At 46.3% G+C, this 19,794-nt stretch overlaps 1 protein-coding gene across 1 annotated transcript; it reads left to right on the top strand.

Moving 5' to 3' along the window:
* Positions 1-17,093: 17,093 nt before the first annotated feature.
* On the top strand, positions 17,094-19,567 carry LOC132539253 (uncharacterized). Its single transcript, XM_060193419.1, has 5 exons — positions 17,094-17,713; positions 17,846-17,911; positions 18,165-18,294; positions 18,516-18,647; positions 19,385-19,567. Exons 1-4 carry the CDS (start codon positions 17,094-17,096, stop codon positions 18,564-18,566), a joined length of 867 nt encoding a protein of 288 aa, XP_060049402.1. The 3' UTR covers positions 18,567-18,647; positions 19,385-19,567.
* Positions 19,568-19,794: the final 227 nt, after the last annotated feature.

Genomic DNA, 19,794 nt, shown 5'->3' with positions numbered 1-19,794 from the left:
CGAACCGGGATTCTTATGCTGGTCCTTGTGCTTTGCGCCACCTGCGCTTAACCCGCTGCGCTACAGCCCGACTCCCCCATTAAACTTTTTCATATATATATATATATATATATATATATATATATATATATATATATATATATATATATATATTGCCTTCAGGGTTATTGCTGGGACCTGATGCCTGCCCATGAATCCACTGCTCCTGGAGACTATTATTTTCCCTTTTTGTTGCCCTTGTTGTTTTATTGTTGTTGTGGTTATTATTATTGTTGTTATTAATGTTGTTATTGTTGGACAGGACAGAGAGAAATGGAGAGAGGAGCGGAAGACAGAGAGGGGGAGAGAAAGATAGACACCTGCAGATCTGCTTTACCACTTGTGAAATGAACACCCCTGCAGGTGGGGAGCCAGGGGCTCGAACCAGGATCCTTAGGCTGGTCCATGTGCTTTGCGAGGACCCATTAAACTTTAATGCTTCATTTGATCTCCTGGCAACCTCCGGCAGGCTCCTGCCTTTTATAATGTGACTGTTCCATGTATCTCAGGTAAGTGGGACTAAGTAGTATTTATCTTTTTGTGACTGACTTTCTGAACTTAACATAATGTTCTCAAGGTTCCTTCAGATTGTAGCAGGTGTCAGCCCTTCTATCCTTTTCAAAGTTCCCGTCCGTTCATTCTAGTCTGCATGCACCTTCATATTTCAAGTGTTTTCCTACACATAATATATAGCTGGACCCCCCTTTTTTTTTGCATCTACTCTGACAGCATCTCTTTAACTTGTTTATTGAGGCCACATTTAAAATAATTGTTGAAGTAGTTGGATTAATGTCTGTTGTTTGCAACTGTTTTCTTTACTTTCTTTTTTAAAAAAACTTTTTAAAGAGTCACTCGTTAGCAATAGAGCAAGAAAACCAGAACACCACTGGTGTATATAGTGCCAGAGATCTAATTTAGAACTTCATGCTTGCAAGCTCTGTGCTCTACACCTGCACCACCTCCTAGACGGCTCCTTCCTTTTTCTTTTCCTTTTTCTTCTTCCTCTCCTCTCCTTTCCTTTTTCTTATCTCCTTTTATTTCCTTTTTCATTTTCTCTTATTTTACTCTTTTTAGTTTTTAAAAAGTATTTGAAAGTGAGAAAGAGCTCTGGTATATGGTAGTTCTGGGGGTTGAATTTGCCCCTGTGGGGCTTCAAGCTTGCTGCTACACTATCTCAGTGTTGTTCCTCAGCCCCTGCTTTGCTCCTTAAAGACAAGCAAAAGATCTGCTCTTTCTTTTTTACCTTCTCTGGATTTATTTATTTATTACCAGAACACTACTCAGCTCTGGCTTATGATGGTCCTGGCTATTTCCCCAGCCTTCTCTGGTTTTATTTCATTTTTAATTTTCATGCAGAATTTACATGAAAAGATCATGAAAGAACAACTTTTCATCACTGTAGACAGACTTCATGCTTCCGACGCTTCTCAGGCTTTCATTGAACATTCTCAATGATTGCATTTTCTTTTAGAATGCCAGTCTTTTAGTGACTGCCCCTGAGTTGGCAGTAGATATCGACACCAAATCAAGGTCCACCATTAAATAATACCACAACACTTCACTGTAGTGCAAATACCATCTAGCAGAGTATTCCCACTGTCATTCATTACATCAGGTAAATATTTGTCTATTAGGTCTTTTAAAGAAGAACAACAAAATACTTGTTTTACCTCTGTTTCTTCTCAAAATCTATTTACTTATGTAAGCCTGAGCTCATGTATGCCTATGTCATGTTCTTCTCTCTGAAGCACACCATTAATATTTCCACCAGCATTTGCTTATCTGATAAAGTCTCTATTTCTTTTTCACCTTTGAAGGAGAATTGCACTACATAAAGAAATCTAGCTTGGTAGGTATTTTTCTTTCAATGACTTGAGTATTTTACTTCCTTGTCTTCCTTTGCATGGTTTCTGAAAAAAGTCCAGTGTAACTTTTATTCTGAGCATGAGTAAGATAAGTAAGGGTTATTTTTTCTCTGATTTTTGCCCCTAAAATTCTCTATTGTTCTTTGGCTTGGAGAAGTTTTATGACTAGGTGTAGATTATTTGTTATTTATCCTACATGTTCTCTGAGCTTCCTGTATGCATAGTTTGGTATTTATCACTAATTCTGGAAAAATCTCAGCCATTAGTATTTTAAATATCTCTTCTGAGCCTTTTCCCCATCCCTTTTGATGTTCCCATTATGGGATATCTTTTGTAATTGCCTTTTTTAAAATTTTATTTTTATTTCTTTGTAATTGCCTTTTTGCCTTTAGGTAGTTTCTCTCAATTTTTTCCCCAGTATTTTTCTCTTTGTATGGAAGTTTTTATTTCTAGAAATGCCTTCTGATTTTTCTTAGAGTTTCCACCTTTCTGCTTTTGTTACTCACTTGTTCTTGCATGTTGTCTGCTCATTCTGCTAGAGCACTTGCCATATGAGTCATGGTTATTTTAAAGTCCTTATCTGATCATTTAAAAATCTATGTCATATCTGAGTCTGGGTCTGATATCATTTTTTTCTCTTCAGACTGCATATTTTGCTGCTTTTTAGCATGCCTTGGCACTTTTTTAAAAAATGAAAACTGGACATAGGACATGTTGATAGTAAAGCCTGGACAATAAGCATATTATGTGGGATTTTATATTGACCTGAGTGGATTGGAGATTTATTTATTTTTTTACCAAAGCACCTCTAAGCTCTGGCTTATGGTGGTACCAGTGATTGAAATTGGGGTCTTGGAGACTTGGAATTGAACACCTTTTGTGAAAAGAAACTTCGATGCTATCTCCCCAATGAGACAATAATTGGTGTTTGTTGTAGCTCTAAGTATTCGACACTTTAGTTTTCTTTAGCTTCTTGGTATTTATTAATTAATTTATTTTATGGCGTTGGAGATCAAACATAATCTCACACATATGTTCCTGTCCCCATACTTATTTCTTCGTTTACTTATTTGAGAAAGGGGGGGGGGAGCAGAGAGAAAGACAGACTACTAAACTTGTTCCCCCATCTGTGGATTTCTTACCCACTTTGACTCTCATGGGGTGCCAGGGCTCAAACCCAGGGCCTCCTCACACATGCAAGGAAAGTCCTCTCCCACTGAGCCAACTCTGCAGCCCTCTATTCCTGGTTTTGGTTTTCTCCTCTGTTGCTTTCAGGTTTCTCAAAGAACTCCATAGTGCTGTTGTTTAAGTCAACCAGTGTGCAGGGACTCTTCTCACTGCTTGGAAGCATCCAGAAAGGTGTTAGGGGAAGGGCTCTGTTTAGGATTAAATCTGAATGGGCTTGGATCCAGGTCTCCTTTCTTCCCAAGCATTTCTTGGGAGGGTGGAGGAGGCAGATGATTCTGACACTTGGGGGTGGAGTGGGGAGATAAGACAGAGGGGAGTCAAGCAGAGCCCCCTTCTGGAACCAGAGAACAGAAAGTTCTAAAAAGGCTACACTCTCCTGTGGGTGTTTAAAAATGGTTACTTTCCTCCTGGGTTGCCTGAACCATGAGCCATTTAAATCCCTACCCTCCCAGTCTGAATCAGGGGAGGTTCCTAGGCAGTAAACCCAAGGGAAATGTGGGTTTCTTGAGACTGGGACCCTAGGAGTTTGGAATTTATCTCCAGCAACCACTGGTAAGTTCTCACCCTCTTCCTGCTGCTGGCTTCCACCACTGCTTCTGTTCCTGGTGAGTTGTGATGCTCCCTCTTTCCCCCTTTCTCCTGACTTCAGGGTGTCTGTTTGCCCTGTGACCTCAATTCTTTCACAGATGTAAGAAAAGTTGTTGGTTTTCAGTCTGTCTTGCTTTTCCTCTCAAGACTGGAAGTGGTGAGTCTGGTGCTATTAGATGCAGAGGCTGCCTTTCTCGCTGTTCAGAACGTACCTGGTTTTTGTATTGCAATTCAGTCTCCTTGCTAATTCTTCATGTTTCCCCCAAAGACATTTCTCTCCCTTTCCTGAAGCCCACAGGGATACAGGCATGTCATACTAAAAATAAGAAGCATGGAAAAGTTACAAAGACCCAGAATCTTATAAAATAGTGTCTTTCTGTTCTGCAATTCTGATCTCCCTTTTAGAAATTTCTTAAAGTCTCAGGAACCTGTCTTATATCTATCTGGATTTAGGAAGGTGGCCTCTCTTATACTGCCACCAGAAATCCATCTTTCTCTCATCCTTCCTTCCTTTCTTTTTCTTTCTTTCCTTCTTCCTTTCATATTTATTTATTTATTGGACAGAGACAGATGGAAATTGAGAGGAAAGGGAAAGATAGAGAGGAAGGGAGACACCTGCAACACCACTACACTGCTCTTAAAGCTTCCCCCCTGCAAGTAGGGGTTGGGAGCTTGAACCCAGGTCCTTGTGCATGGTAACACATGTACACCAACACTCAGCCCCAGTGCCAGGCATTTCTTATGTTGCCCTTATCATGGTTTTATCCTGGTGTATTTACTTGTCTTGCTGTTATTTTATAAACTGGTCCAAGGCCCAGTCTTCTCTGTCCTTGGTCTCTTCTGGCTGTCTAGCATAGCCTTGTATAGTCCCAAACTGTGATTAGGACTCTGGGAAACCAAACCATTTCCTGACCTGGATTCTTTCTCCTAGGTGTTTCAGTGTAGAAAGGATTGTACATGGGTCCAAGTGACTGTGTGTGGGAGCACATTAACCACTCATGGATCTAGCCTGTGATCCTGGTTCTCCAAAAATAGCCATCCATCTGTAGAATGTGGCTTTCTGAACCTGACAGCTAGAAATGTGCTTCAACCATAGCCCGTGCTCATTGTAGAGAACTTGGGAGGTACAAATACATACATAAAGAGGAAAATAAAAATGACCTGGAATATTTAAAATTTTTTCAAGAAAATTAAATTATTCACTGGACAGAGAGAAAGAGACAAGGAGAGAGAGAGAGAGAGAGAGAGAGATAGCTGTAGGATTGCTTCACTCCTTGTGAAACTTCCTCCTTGCAGGTGGGGCCTGGAAGCTTGAACCTAGATCCTTGCTTATTGTAGCATGTGTATTCCACAGAGTGCTCCACTGTCTGGCTCTTGACCTGGAATTTTACAGTCATCAGTTTGGCACAATTCACCTTGGCCTTCTTGCTACACTTTGTTAATGCTAAGGTATCGGATGAAGATGCCTCTAGGAGTTGACAAAAATGCACAGACTACTATTGCTGTGACTGTGACCTTGTATGTGCTGTTTCACTGCTCTGGGCTGCTTTTTGAGAGAGAGAGAGAGAGAGAGAGAGAGAGAGAGAGAGAGAGAGATTGAGAAAGACAGAGAGCAGGCGCATGGCTGGGGAGAGTCTGACCAAGAGCAGAAGAGACACCACAGCATCATTTTCCCTTTCATGTGGTTCTGGAATTTGGGCCCAGGTCTTAAGCATGGCAAGACAGCCCCCCTGCCCAGTGCCTTAGCTCTGCAGCTCTGATTCTTCTGTTTATACTCAGGCAGGGAACATGATGACTTGGTGCTTCCCAGCAAGCACACAGCCTTTCAGTCCCACGTGTCTGGACCCAACCCCCAGCTCTGGCATTGACCTTGGGCACATTGCTTGAGTAACACAAGTGCTTCAGCTCCATCATCTGCATGGAAAGACTAAAAGCACCTCCCTCCTGGGTGGCAGCTGGGAGTAAAAACATGATCTGACTTACAAAAAGCACTTGACACAGACAGAGCTGCCACAACAAAGCACTGGGTAGCTGGGATGGGTGGAGGGGAGGGGTCAAGAAGGAATCAAGGCTCATGTGGTATAAGCTGCTGGTCATCAGACTTCCAGTGGATGAGCTCCTGCTCTGCTAGGTCTCACTTCTGAGAGTTCAAAATCTGCTTTCAGCTTGGCTTTGCAGAAGAAAGACAGCCTGTAGGGGAAGAATGACAGCATGGGATAATCACACTTCTGCAAAGACCCTGTAACAAGTGAGTCAGTCACTGTCGCCAGGGGAGGCTGCAGCCATTATTGAGGGAGATTACTTGGGGAACAGAATGCCTGAGCATTTCCAAAGAGCCACTCTGTGGATTACGAGTTGATGGCAGTGGAGACATCTGCCAGGCACCAGCTTATTGAAGTAGTCAGCGTTAGATTCCTGACTAATGGGACAAGCTAGCATGGTGCGCCTCTTGAACAGAGTGTCTATAAGGAAGAACACATCCCTTGCATTTCCCAAAGTAGATAATCTGAATTCCACCATGAGTAAGCAATTAGGCAGACCAAGGCTGGGGGCAAACCAAGAGACTTCAGCAATGTGAATGTCATGAAAAAAATAAAACAACAGAAGTTGGGGGAGAGTTTGGAGATATTAGTCAGATACAGTGTTGAACCTTGATTATATGCAAGGTAACACCTTTTTTTTTTTTTAAAGAATATAAAGAAAATTTTGGAGATAATTGGGGAAATTAGGATAAAACTTTCCTGTCAGATACTATTGTGTTCATGACCAGTTTCTTGGGTGTGATGATGGTACTGTGTTGATATAAGAGAAAACCCTTCTTGGGCCAGTGAAGTAGCATACTTGGACAGTGCGCTGCTTTGCCATGTACAAGACCCAGGTTTAAGCCTGACCCCCATTGCATTTGGTGCTGTGGTCCTTCTCCTCTCTGCACCTCTCTTGCTATATCAAAAGAGAAAGATAAAGCCTTTCTTTCACTAGGTAAAGATCAGGTTATTTAGGGGGTGATGGTGACCTTTTGTCTGCAGATACATAGCTATATGTCTTTCAAATGGTTCTATAGAGGCAGTATGGAGAAAGCACCAAGAGATGCTGAATGGATAGACACCCCCCCTCAAGTCTGATACTTAAGAAAATCAGACGGGAGGAGGCAGAGAACTCACTGGATGGGACATGTACCTCAGCTGTGAGCCCTGGGACCAAATACGGGAAACTCTGATGCTGTGAAATCTCTCCCTCTCTCTCTGTCTCTCTATCTGGGTGAATAAAAGTGTGACTCAGGAGTGGTGCAGCCAAGCATGTGTAAAGATTCACACACACACACACATACACACACACACACCAAAGACAATGTGGATAAACCCAATTTTCAGATGAAGGCTAGGACAAATCTTATTAATGACCTGGGCATTGAGACTCCCTTCTGAGAATTAGCCCCTGGCTTAAAAACACTACCATAATCTTCTCTAACTACATTTTCCACTCTCTTTCTCCCTCCCTCTGTCTCTGCAGTGGGGAGGCTGGTGGGGGGATACCTTAATGATCATCTGGTCTGCCGAGGGGAGACATAAGCATTCTCTGTGCCTGAATAGTTTGGGAGGGGGTTTGCTATATAGTTCTAATTTCCATTGAGCTAATGTTTCACTGGTCCCCAAGTAGTGATACCAAAGATGTGCTCCCAAATTTAGACAGGCTCAAGACAAAGCATAGTGAGAAAGTGTGTGTGTGTGTGTGTGTGTGTGTGTGTGTGTGTGTTTGGCTTGTGGGAATTTCACAATTATGGACAGAGAACCAGGACTGTTTAAGCCATTTTCTTTCCAACCAGCATTTGACCTGTGGTCACACATGCTCTTAGTGAGGGCACGGACCTGTTGCACCGGGGAAATGTGATATAACTAGGAAGGCAGGATCGCCTCCTAGAGAAATGACAAAAGAGAGTGAATTATCCTTTCCTTTGCTCCATCAAAGCTTATGGAGATGATATGCAGGAAGAATGAATGAGGTGGAATATCAGCTCTTGGTGACAGAGGAAAGTATTGCCACATAGTAAGTGGGAGGGAATATTCAAAAGAAGACATTTCTCCTTAACTGTAGTTACATCAAGAGAAGGCACATAAGTGACTGTCATGGTGGAAAGGCTACAAAACACAATTGTAGATGGGACATTGGCAGGGCCTGAGACACTCTTAACAGGGGATGGGGTTGGGAGGAGACAGACTGAAGATGTGCTCAGCCCTACCTGGTGCTGGGGCAGCTACTGTGGAGATGGTTCTGGAGGCTGTGACGATTGTGATTACAGAATGTGCTCTTGTGTCTTTTGATTATAATTGGACTTTCTGGGTGTTTTTTTTTTTTTTTTTGATGTGTTGGTTGGGAGGGACCCCAGGGCCTTGTGCATGCATGATACAGTTATCTGTTTGTTCCCTGGACCAATTTATTTTTTATTTTTTAATTTCTTTATTGGGGAATTAATGTTTTACATTCGACAGTAAATACAATAGTTTGTACATGCATAACACTTCCTAGTTTTCCATATAACAATACAATCCCCACTAGGTCCTCTGTCATCCTTGGATCTGTATTCTCCCCACCCACCCACCCACCCCAGAATCTTTTACTTTGGTGCAATACACTAATTCCAGTTCAGGTTCTACTTGTGTTTTCTGATCTTGTTTTTCAACTTCTGCCTGAGAGTGAGATCATCCCATACTCATCCTTCTGTTTTGGACTTATTTCACTTAACGTGATTTTTTCAAGGCCCTGGACCAATTTTTATTCTATGTATTAGAGAGGAGAGTGACAGACAAAAGTAATGATGCATTATCCATGCAACTTGTACTGTGCTGTCCCTGGTGCTCTGGTGTGGTGCTGGGGAGTAAACTCAGGGTCTCTGTTCAACCTAGAGAACTATCTCTCTGAGCGCCCTACTGGAGAGACAAGGTCCTGATGATCAGCAGCCTTGGGAGCTATGGTTCCCAGAAGGAACTGGGCTAACATGAGCTCTGTGTTGTTTCCTAGAGGCCTATCCCACAGTAATCTGAGCCTTCCAGAGCGAAGTCCCACCTGGGAACTCCCCAAGGGTAGGTGATTCCAGGAGGCCTGGGGATGACCAGTCCTCTTCTGATTATGTTTAAGGCCCCTGACAAGGTCTGCATCAGGCAGATCTGTATCTGGGTGAGAGACTCTTGCTGGGGAAGATAAACATCATGGGTGCTTCCAGTCTCTGCAGCACCTTGGGTGGTCTTGGCATCTGATGATCTCATTCTAATCTCAAGGACCAAGGATGTATGGACTTTACCAGATCTTTGCCTTCTGATCATGTTTGGGCATCTGTGTTCATTTCCTGTGTTTGCTGTAACAGAAGACTCAGTAGCTTGAAAAACCTTTTTTTTTAATTTTTTTAACCAGAATACTGATCAGCTCTGGATTATGGTGGTGCTGGGGATAGAACCTGGGACTTCAAAGCCTCAGGCATGAAAATCTGTTGCAAAAACCACTGTGCTATCCCCCCCAGGCCCCAAATTTGTCAGCTTACTCTACTGTAGTTGCAAGTCCAACACAGGCCACTTGAGTCTCAAATCCAAATGTTGAGAGGACCTGTGTCTCCAGGCCACAGCCCTGGGCTCCTGGCTCCTTCCTTCATCTCCAAGGTCAGCACCAGGGTGGGAGGGGGCCTTCTTGCATCATATCCTCTCATTTTCTCTTCTGCTTTCATCTTCTAACTTTGTTAAAAAGATTTATGTATTTATTTTCACATAATTGTGTTGTGTTGTCTAAATGTGTGTGTTTAACCAGGTGCACCACTGCCTGGTCCCCTGCTTCTCTCTTTAAATGTAAAGAACCGGGGGTCGGGCGGTGGCGCAGTGGGTTAAGCGCATGTGGCGCAAAGCGCAGGGACTGGCGTAAGGATCCCGGTTCGAGCCCCCGGCTCCCCACCTGCAGGGGAGTCGCTTCACAGGCGGTGAAGCAGGTCTGCAGGTGTCTATCTTTCTCTCCCCTTCTCTGTCTTCCCCTCCTCTCTCCATTTCTCTCTGTCCTATCTAACAACGAATTGCGTCAACAAGGGCAATAATAATAACCACAACGAAGCTACAACAAGGGCAACAAAAGGAGGGAAAAAAATGGCCTCCAGGAGCGGTGGATTCATGGTGCAGGCACCGAGCCCAGCAATAACCCTGGAGGAGGAAAAAAAAATAAAAAAAAAAAATAAAATAAAATAAAATAAATGTAAAGAACCTTATTATAAAAAAGCAAGAGAGGTCAGAAGTTAACTCACCTGATCGGGCACATGTCTAGCCATGCCCCTGACTCAAGATTAAGCACCAGCACTGCACAGGGATGGCAGGAGAATGGGGGAAACTCCAGTGCTCTGGTGACTCTCCAATATCTCTCTTTTTCCCTTTCTCTTTACCTAAAGTTAAAAAAAATGAATGAAAAAGGCAGCTCAGGAGTCACATGTTGAGGGACACATGTGCCATAAGAAAACAAACAAAAATTAAGAAATGCTAACAGTCTAGCTATTTCTTTTTTTTAAAGTTTTTATATTTATTTATTTATTTATTTATTTATCCCCTTTCATTGCCCTTGTTGTTTTATTGTTGTAGTTATTATTGTTGTTGTTGCTGGATAGGACAGAGAGAAATGGAGAGAGGAGGGGAAGACAGAAAAGGGGAGAGAAAGATAGACACCTGCAGACCTGCTTCGCTACCTGTGAAGTGACTTCACTGCAGGTGGGGGGAGCTGGGGGCTTGAATCGGAATCCTTCCGCCGGTCCTTGCACTTTGCATCAAATGTGCTTAACCTGCTGAGCTACCGCCCGACTCCCTAAGTCTAGCTATTTCTATGTGGAATTACTCTTACAAGGAATTTTCCAGTTGGGAGACTTAAGGAAACCATAAACATGTATCCATACAAATACAGTCAAAATTGTGGAGAGAGACAGAGCTCTCCTTGTGGGAAGAATTATGTTTGCTTTTTACAAATATAATCAATAGTGTAAAGGATGGAATTCCAAAGTCCAATTCTTGAAGACTTTATTATTAACAGGAGAGGGGAGAAAGAGAGAGAACCAGAGTATCACTCTGGCACATGTGGTGCCCGATTTTGAACTTGGGACTTCATGCTTACAAGTCCTGTGTTCTGTCCCTGATCCATTTCCTCAGCTGTTCAAGCTCCGACTCTAAAAAAATTTCGATTCTGTTATTTCAGTGCAGGAATCAGACCCAAGTTGGGTGTGAAAGTGTGTTGTAAACACTCTTCACAGGGAGACAAGAAATTGTACCTATGTGTCAACAACTCAAAGCCACTAGCCCCCCCCCCCCCAATTAGTTAAAAAAACATTCTCAATATAGTGGTTGCACTGCCTCCCTACCACCACCAGAAATACTTGGGTGTATCTGGAAAATCCTGCATTTAGGGTAAGCTAATCCCCACTTGCTTTGTAATACACTTAGCCACAGGTTTAGGGGATTCTTGTGAATCTGTTTGGGGCCTTTGTCATCCTGCCCTCCTCCCAGGAATGTTTGTGGACTCACAGAACCTTCCTGTCTGTTTCTGGTCACCTCAGCCAGCCCCTCTCCTTCCTCACTTCAGGTCACCTCAGACTTAGCTTCTTTGGGGTGCACATTGTCCCTGAACCATCACACCCAAAGTCTGGGCCAGGCATCCCCCTAATTCATCAAGGCCCAGCTGAAGCAGGATGAAAACATAAAATGCTGATGGGCACCAGAAGCTTCAGCGTGAACCTGGGCCAAGGTGAGGAAGACTTCACTCTGTGGGAGGAGAGAGAGAAAGAAGGAGATAGAGAAAAACCAGAAAACAGGGGGTGAGGGTCTCTGGCAGGGGGAGGCCTGAGGTGGTCTCCTAGGGACAGAGAGACTGCAGGCTGCTGGGCTTTTACTGACAAGTCCAAGTTTGTGTTTCTGTAGTGGGGATCATCACTGCCTCCTTTCAAGCCCCAGACTTGAGGTAAACCCTTAGTAGCCATGATGGTTTGTGGGCTGGAGGGCTTGGTGGACAGGACTGGAGCTATATAGTGAGTCAAATAGCCTCAGGAGCCTCAGGAAGCACTGGAGAGCTCTGGACATTCATGGCCATAGAACAGGACAGTCCAGCCCAGTTCAGCAGGCCTTCATCTTCCCTCAGTCCCTCCAGGTCTAGAGGATCCCAGCTCATTAGTGCTCAGAGTGGCGAGGGCCCAGCTGCTATCCAACTCTCATGGCTAGGACCAGGCTAGACTTTGCTCAAGCTTGAACCTGGGCTGTGCACATGGCAAGGTAGGTGCCCTACCAGCTGAGCTATCTCACCAGCCCTCTGCAATGCCTTTTAATCACATGTCACTGAAGACTTGGGGACAAAAGTACTTTTCCCCTCAAGTCTTCTGAAAAATTTTCATGCATTTTTATTTATTTTTATAACTTGGGGGGGTGGAAGGGATAGAGAGAGTGAAAGAGAGAGATCAGAGCACTTCTCTGCTCTGGCATTTGGTGGCCCTGGGAATAAATCCTGGGATCTCACATATGCAGATTTTGTGCTCTTCTGCAGACATATCTACCTGACAACTGAGAGAGAGAGAGAGAGAGAGAGAGAGAGAGAGAGAAGCAAGAGCACAACTCCAGCACATGGTTTTCCCAGAAGAAAATACGTCATTTTATTTTGGCATTACTGGGGTCTCAAACATGAGTGCTTTCACTCATCTTGGCTGATTTTTTAGAAAGAAAGAGAGAGAGAGAGAGAGAGAGAGAGAGAGCAGGATGAAAACATAAAATGCTGTTGGGCACCAGAAGCTTCAGCGTAAACCTTTTATGAAAAGGAAATGTATTTAACAAGGTTTAAAAGTGAGTGAGAGAGAGGTGTTCTACAACTTCACAGTTCTCTCCTGTTTGGCTCAATAAAAGATGGGCTGGCCTCTCATTCCTGCCACATTCAGTACAAGGCGCAGGAAGCGAGTGAAAAGAAAGAAGAGAAAGAAGGAGAGAGACAAAGACCACAGCACTAAAGACCCTCCGGGGCTATGGCACTGCTACATGGTGCTGGGGCTTGAAACCTGGACACACATGCCCAAGGAGTCAGGTGCCCTATGGGGTGAACTATCTTTTGGGCCCCTGAAATATCTCTTATTAAAGACTTCGGGGCAAAAGGAGAGTGTTCCAATTTGGGGGACACTTCCAGTGGCTACCAGGTTCTCAGCATCCTGCTGCCGGCGTCCCCCTCTCTATAAATCTTGGCCTCTTGCCTGATGTTTTTTTTTTTTTTTACTATGACTTTGACTGTGGTCTCTACCTGAAGTCCATGAACTCTTCCCCATCACCCCTTGGCTCCCCAATCCAGTTTTCTTGGGTACATGGCAACGGGCCGGAGGGATGACTTCTCTCAGCTCTCAGGATTCAACTTACAGTTGGTTCAAAGTGGAGATGAAGGCTGTTTCATTTCCTAGGGGTCAAATGGGAGACTATTTTTGAAGTTCCTACCACCTGGTGCTAAAGTACCTTCTAGAAGCCACCCAACCATGACCCCTGGCAGCCTGGAGGACTTGCCATTCAATAAATCTCTACCAGCTTGCAGGAAGAAAGTCTTGTTTTCATTTTCAATTCTTTGATGACAGGCGAAGATGTGTTTAAAACAGGAACAATTGCCTCTTTCAAATGCGGTGAGTAATAATAGCAAAAAGCTTGTCTCAAATGTCATGAAGCCTCGATTTAGAGATGAGGGGAAAAAAAGTCAGTTTCCACAAGGAGAACGTGTGAGCCCTGTAGGTTCTGTGCTGAGTGGGGTGAGGGGAGGGGGAAGCAGACTCATGAGAGGACAGCCAGGAAGAAGGGGTAAGAAAAGCAGAAGAAATGGAAGGAGGAAGAAAAAAAAATGCAGGTTGTGTGGAATAGTAGTGCTCTGGCAGCTGGCCAGCAGGCGACCATCAAAATAAATCTCTGCTCACCTTGCTGTCTGCCACCTCATGTCCAGGTCAGAAGCTCTGGTATGATGTGACCTCAGGACTCATAGCACTTAAAAGCAATTAAAGGGGCTGCAAAATAGCTCGCCGGGACAGTATGTCTGCTTTGCCATTTGCATGACTCAGCTTCTGTACTGAGATATCTCTCCTCTCTCTGTCTCGGTCTCGATCTGAAATAATCAGCCTGATAGTGAAACCCTGGTGAGAACAAAACAAACAAGGACCCCTCAAGCTTTCTTTCTTTTTTTTATGTAGATGATATCTATCAGTTTTTACTACATTATAACAGAAACATGAAGACAGTTATATAAATGACCTTTTATGAAAAAGAAATGTATTTAACAAGGTTTAAAAGTGTGTGAGAGAGAGGTATTCTTTCTACAACATCACAGATCTCTACTGTTTGGCTCAGTAAAAGATGGGCTGACCTCTCATTCCTGCCACATTCAGTACAAGGCACAGGAAGGGAGTGGAAAGAGCTATCATCCTTTTAAAATCTTATTTTATTCATTGCCACCAGGGTTATTGCTGGGGCTCGGTGCCTGTACCATGAATCTTTTTCTCCCGGTAGCCATTTTTTCCCCTTTCATTAGAAACAGAAGTTGAGAGGGAAGGAGGGATAGAGGGAGGGTACTTCTTGGACCCATGCTAAGTGATACCCTAGCCCACAAGGTCTGAACCTCCACATTCCTCTCTGGGCTCAGGGAAACATGCTGTGCCCAGCTTCCCTCCCAGTGTGCTCCCTCAGTGCAGGCCAGATGGAGGGTTTCCCATCACCCTTAGGGGTGCAGCGCTCAGAGGGGTGCCCCTGAGTTACAGGCTCCCTGGAGAGCTCAGTATGCTGCTCTACTTTCCTGCCTGGCAGGGGGAGCCTCAGGGTCCCCCCACCTAGAGTCCTGACCCCCACATTCTCCCTCACATTTGCTCCCTCACAGTAGGGGGTGGAAGAAGTAGGCATAGCCCCCTCCTCAGTGACCCAACAGCAGCTCAAGGTGTCTGCCAGGAGTCATTATGAGGAGGATAAGCGGGGACAGGAGCCACTGGCCAGGTGACTCCAGGCCTTGAAGAAATGCTGACTGGGGGGACAGAGCGCGGGTGGAGGGTGACTCTGGGAGAGAGGGGCTGGAGATGTGGGAGGGGAGGAGAAAGATGTGATGGGGGTGGGGGTTTAGAATAGTGTGGAGGGGCTTCAGGCGAGGTTGTCGAAGACTCAAGGGAACAGCCCTCAGATTCTCTGAGAGGTGACCCAACATGGGGAGGCCTGGTGCAGGGATTTTATCCAACGCCGAGTGAACTAGAGGAGGTCACAGCAGACACCTGGGGATTCTACTACATAGTGACAGCTGGATGGCATCTTCTGCCTCAGTGTCACTTCCAAATGCAGACAAGCAAGCAGGGCCATTGATTTCCTTTAATCTGTCCCTGTAGTCCAACTTCTGGAAACTGGTGTTTGGACATTATGGATGGTTGCTATTGTGTATGTCCTAAAGGCTGATGAAGTCTCAGGCTGCTGAGCCCTTGCTCCTTCACAGTCAGGAGGTGGCATGTGGCTCCTGCACACAGCCCAGGTGGCTGTGTCCTGACTCCTGGCTCCCAGGTGTGCGGCAAGGGTGGTGGGTCTCAATGTCTTCATTGGTACAGCCCATTGGTATAACGGCCTTAGTGGCATGAAACACTGCTGGACTCACAAGCTCCACTAGGACTCTAGGACTCCAGAGGTTTTTTTTAAAAAAATATTTATTTTATTTATTTATTCCCTTTTGTTGCCCTTGTTGTTTTATTGTTGTAGTTATTATTGTTGTTGTCGTCGTCGTTGGATAGGACAGAGAGAAATGGAGAGAGGAGGGGAAGACAGAGAGGAGGAGAGAAAGATAGACACCTGCAGACCTGCTTCACCACCTGTGAAGCGACTCCCCTGCAGGTGGGGAACCGGGGTTCGAACCGGGATCCTTATGCCGGTCCTTGTGCTTTGCGCCACCTGCGCTTAACCCGCTGCGCTACAGCCCGACTCCCCAGGTTTTTTATTATTTATTTATTTATTTATTTATTTATTTATTTATTTATTTATTTTATCAGAGCCCTGCTCAGCTCTGGCTTATGGTAGTGCAGGGGATTGAATCTGGGACTTTGGAGCCTCACACATGAGAGTCTCTTTGCATAACCATTATGCTATCTACCCCCACCCTTCAGAGTTGGTTGTTAACTTGTAAAAAGTCTAGGAAAGGTCATTCAGTCACATGTGGGAGAGATATTAATGCATCTTCCTTGTTTATTTGTTTGTTTATTTATTTATTTATTATATTGCCACCAGGATTATTGATGGAGTTTGGTGCCTGCACTATGAATCCACCACTCCTGGTGGTCATTACCTCCCTCAATTTTATTTTATTTATTTAATAGGACACAGAGAGATAGACAACTAACTGCAGCCCTGCTTCACCACTCATGAAGCTTCCTCCCTGTAGGTGGGGACCAAGACTTTGCATATGGAAACGTGTTCTCAACTAGGTGTACCACCACCTGGCCCCTGTATCCTAGCCTTTTTTTTTTTTTAAAGTATTGTTTTTATTTTATTTTATTTTATTTTATTTTATTTTATTTTATTTTATTTCAGTGAGAATGAGAGGAGAGAGGGAGAGAGAAAGAGAGAGGGAGGGAGGGAGGGGGAAAGAGAGAGAGAAGCATTGCTCAGCTCTGGAACATAGTGAGGCTGGGGATTGAACCTAGGACCTCAGGTGTACAAGTCTGTGTACCAGCACTGCATGGTCTTTCTAGCCCAAATCCGCCTCTGGCTATGTCAGGTTAGCTCCACTTGGGTGTCCAGTCTTAGGGGATTCCCACCATTGTCTTGGAAGTCTTTGAGTCCTTTGTGGGACTCAGCTGGAAGAATATTACTGCAGAGGTGACATCTTTCTTGCCTGTCCCCACTGGTCAATCTCTTGGACCGGGGTCCCCAGCCTGGCTCCTTTAGCATGGAACTCTCTTGATAACATCATCAGTGCTGCCTCAATTTCTCCAGCCTTCTCATATGACAGGGTCATGAGACAAATGTGCAGTCTCTCTTCACTCTAGGGAGCTAACACAGATATTGCCAGGTTCAAGTTCAAGGTTGGACCAAGCAGGGTACCTGGGCATGGAGGTACAAGGATATGAGGGCAGTCTGGCTTGCTCACATCATGTGAGTCTGACAGGACTGACTCATGCTGTAGAGGGGTGTTGCCTTGGAACAAAGTCCACCTGTCTCAGTGTCCCGGCTTCCAGTTCCAGCACTACCTCTTCCAACTTTCTCTTTCTGGCCTCAGTCTCCTTGTCTCTACAATGAGAGCTGCCTTCAGGATTCTGCTTCTCTCTCTCTGGCTCTGGAACCCTGCTCTTGAGGTCATAAGGACATGTTCTAAAGGAAGGGAGTCAGGGAAAATACAAGTTCTGGAACCCCAGGCCGGCGCTAGCGGCATTTGCTGGCAGTTATGAGGAACCGACAGGCCTGCTATCACCCCCGTGGCCCCTGCCTTCCACCCTCTTCACCTTCCCCAACCCTTCCTCCTTCCCCACCCCCTTCTTTGGCCTCTTCTCCCTTGCCTGCCATCCACCCCTACTTTGTCCTGGTCCCCACTGGGGACCTCTGGGCTGACTCCTCTCCTCCTGGCCCAACCCACCCAGACATGCTCCAGACCCTCCCCAGGTCCCCTCCTGCCTGTGGGAGCCTCAGAGCCTGCCCCCTGCGTAGGACCCCTGGGGTGCCCAGCCTCCGCTCCCAGTCCTCCCTCCACCACTTCCTCGGGGCCCCCCTCTCTGCTTTGAACTCTTCTTTTGCCCTTGACCTTCCTTCAGGCCCTACTCTGACCTCCAGACACCAGGGTAGCCTGGCCCCCTTGCCCTGCACCCCTCCTGCCCAATCATATCCTCTCCCTACCTCCTCCACACTCTTAGGCCACCCTCCAAGCCGTCCCAGGGGCTGGGTGGGCACCTGGCCTCCTAGGAGCTGGGGGAATCTGGCCCCTGTGGGACACAGGGATCAGCGGCTGGGGGGCACCTGCAGGACAGCTGGGCAGAACTCCTACCGCCCCTTGAAGCACCTGTCTCCAGGGTAAATTCTCAGTCCCCAGGGGTCTGGTCTATGTTACCAGCCCAGTGCCCCTAGGAACAGGAGCATAGGCCAAGGAGATGGTGCTTCTGTCCCAGGAAGGAGTGTGACTGGCTGCCTGCACTCTCCTTACAGGTCTCTCTTCTCTGAGCCCATGCATCGCCCCCCTCATTTGGAAGAAGCGCCAGTGTCCTGTGCCTGGTATACACCTGTCTCCAATACAGTAGTGTGGGAGACCATGGCCTTGGGCCTTCCTATGGAAGGGCCACTGCTATAAGGGGGGCGTGGCTCTGGGGTAGGCTGGGAGACCTCTGGGAGCCAGCACCCAATCTCCCTGGGGCCTCTAGGCTCCTGGAGGGTGGGGCAAAGCAGAACTGCAGGGAGCTCTTTTCCCAGCAGACTCTGGGGCAGCTAGGGACACCCCTTCTCCTTGACTCCCCCACCCCCACCCCAGGACAGAAATAAGGAAAGGCTTGATGGGCCAGAAATGGAGACTGCCATGCTTATCCTCTTCTGTCCACTCCACTGGGCCAGAGCGCCCAAGCTGGGGCAACCAAAAATCAGCTGCCTGCCCCCCTAGGAAGGTGAGTTCTTGGGGGGGGGGTGCTGGCTGAGTGTGGGGAAGGGCCCCTGAGAACTCACAAATGGAGCACAGTACCCCTTAACTTCTCCAAGCCCTCCAGAGGCCCCCGTTTCCTGGCCAAAACCTTTCATTCCCCACACAGCTTCCTGTTCTCACTCTTGCTGTGGGGTGAGGGGTGAGGGTCCCCCAAGACTGACTTTCTTACTGGTGTGGCTTCCCCAGGAGCCACAGCAGCTGCGTTTTGGTTTGGGAGGCCCGGATGCCTCCCGCTGACCTAGAGTTTGCAAACGATTGTGTAGTGAATACACCTGCGGGAACCCAACCTTGACCTCTGAGTTGTGATGCCAAAGGCAGGTGGCAATCTGGGGGGGGCGGTGGTTATGCCCCCAGGGGATCCTCGGGTTTGGGGGAGTGGACTGTGCTTGTAAAAGCCTGTCCCTTAGGGAGAGCCTCCCTTCCCTGACCATTAGCTCCCCAGGCCCATCAAGGCAGAACTCTGGGGGTGCTGCCTGGTCTGGGGGGGGAATGATGAACCAGCTCCTTAGGGAGGGCTTGTGGACCAGGGACCCACCTGGGGGTGTAAGGGGATAGCCACCTCTCCTCAGACACACCCCAAGTGTACTGATCCCCAAAAAGCCTGATGTCAGCCTGCTTCCCCCACCCCCTTCTTGCTTAACTGCTACAACCTGCTTACTGCCTGGGCTGCAGAACTATCACGGATCCTTCTAGAATGGGGATTGATCCTGGTCACAGTGTCCAAGGCCAGGTGTTCCCCATTCTCCCCTTCACTGAACTCCTGACCCCCAAGTTTTTCTTGTCTGTTCTCTTCTTCAGAACAGAACTGGGGGTGGGGGTTGTCCTCTCTGACCACTTCAGATCACACGTTGGCCTGCAACCCAGTCCTTTCCTCTTCTTAATGGGGTACAGGGACACATTGACAGCCCAGTCATCATCCACAGATGCCTGTATCCTGGGGTCTAGGACCCCCCTTTGTTCAAATAGTTTAGTCATAGAAAACCAGGATCAGAGGCCAAAGGGAGTTCAGAGTAACTCAAGCCCCCTCCCCCTTTTTATCTGTCATCTGGTTACAGAAAGAAAACTTTGATCATAAATGACGGAACACCGTGGCCCTTTGTAAAGAAAACCAACGCTATTCGAGCCACTCTCCTAACTTTCTCCAGTGCCAACTCCTTTCTGTGTGACATTTTTGTATGAAGCCTCCCGCAGTTTGTAGTGTGACAACAACTTAAACTGGATTTTCAAGGTTGCAAACATCTTCCTTTCCTCTGTGTGTCCCTTTCAGTCTTTTTGTGATTCTGAGGGCATACATACTAGATTTGACAGACTTGGAAAGGCCTGCACGAAAGAGCCTGTTAGATAACATACTTGCTACGTGGGGATTAATTCATTATTTTTCAATTTGATAGGACAGAGAGAAACTGAGAGAGGAGCAGAGAGAGAGGGAGGGAGAGAGAAAGAGAGATACACCTGCAGCACTGCT

The sequence above is a fragment of the Erinaceus europaeus genome, chromosome 7 (genome assembly GCF_950295315.1).
Source record: "Erinaceus europaeus chromosome 7, mEriEur2.1, whole genome shotgun sequence".
Taxonomy (NCBI): Eukaryota; Metazoa; Chordata; class Mammalia; order Eulipotyphla; family Erinaceidae; genus Erinaceus; species Erinaceus europaeus.
This window is presented reverse-complemented; position numbering and strand designations above follow the sequence as displayed.

Bases quoted from the DNA above. Each gene is read 5' to 3' on its own strand.
- LOC132539253 (XM_060193419.1), top strand. From the start codon at position 17,094: ATGAGGAACCGACAGGCCTGCTATCACCCCCGTGGCCCCTGCCTTCCA. The intron at 17,714-17,845 runs GTAAATTCTCAG...CTCTCCTTACAG, and splicing joins TTGAAGCACCTGTCTCCAGG to GTCTCTCTTCTCTGAGCCCA. The intron at 17,912-18,164 runs GTATACACCTGT...CCCCCACCCCAG, and splicing joins GCGCCAGTGTCCTGTGCCTG to GACAGAAATAAGGAAAGGCT.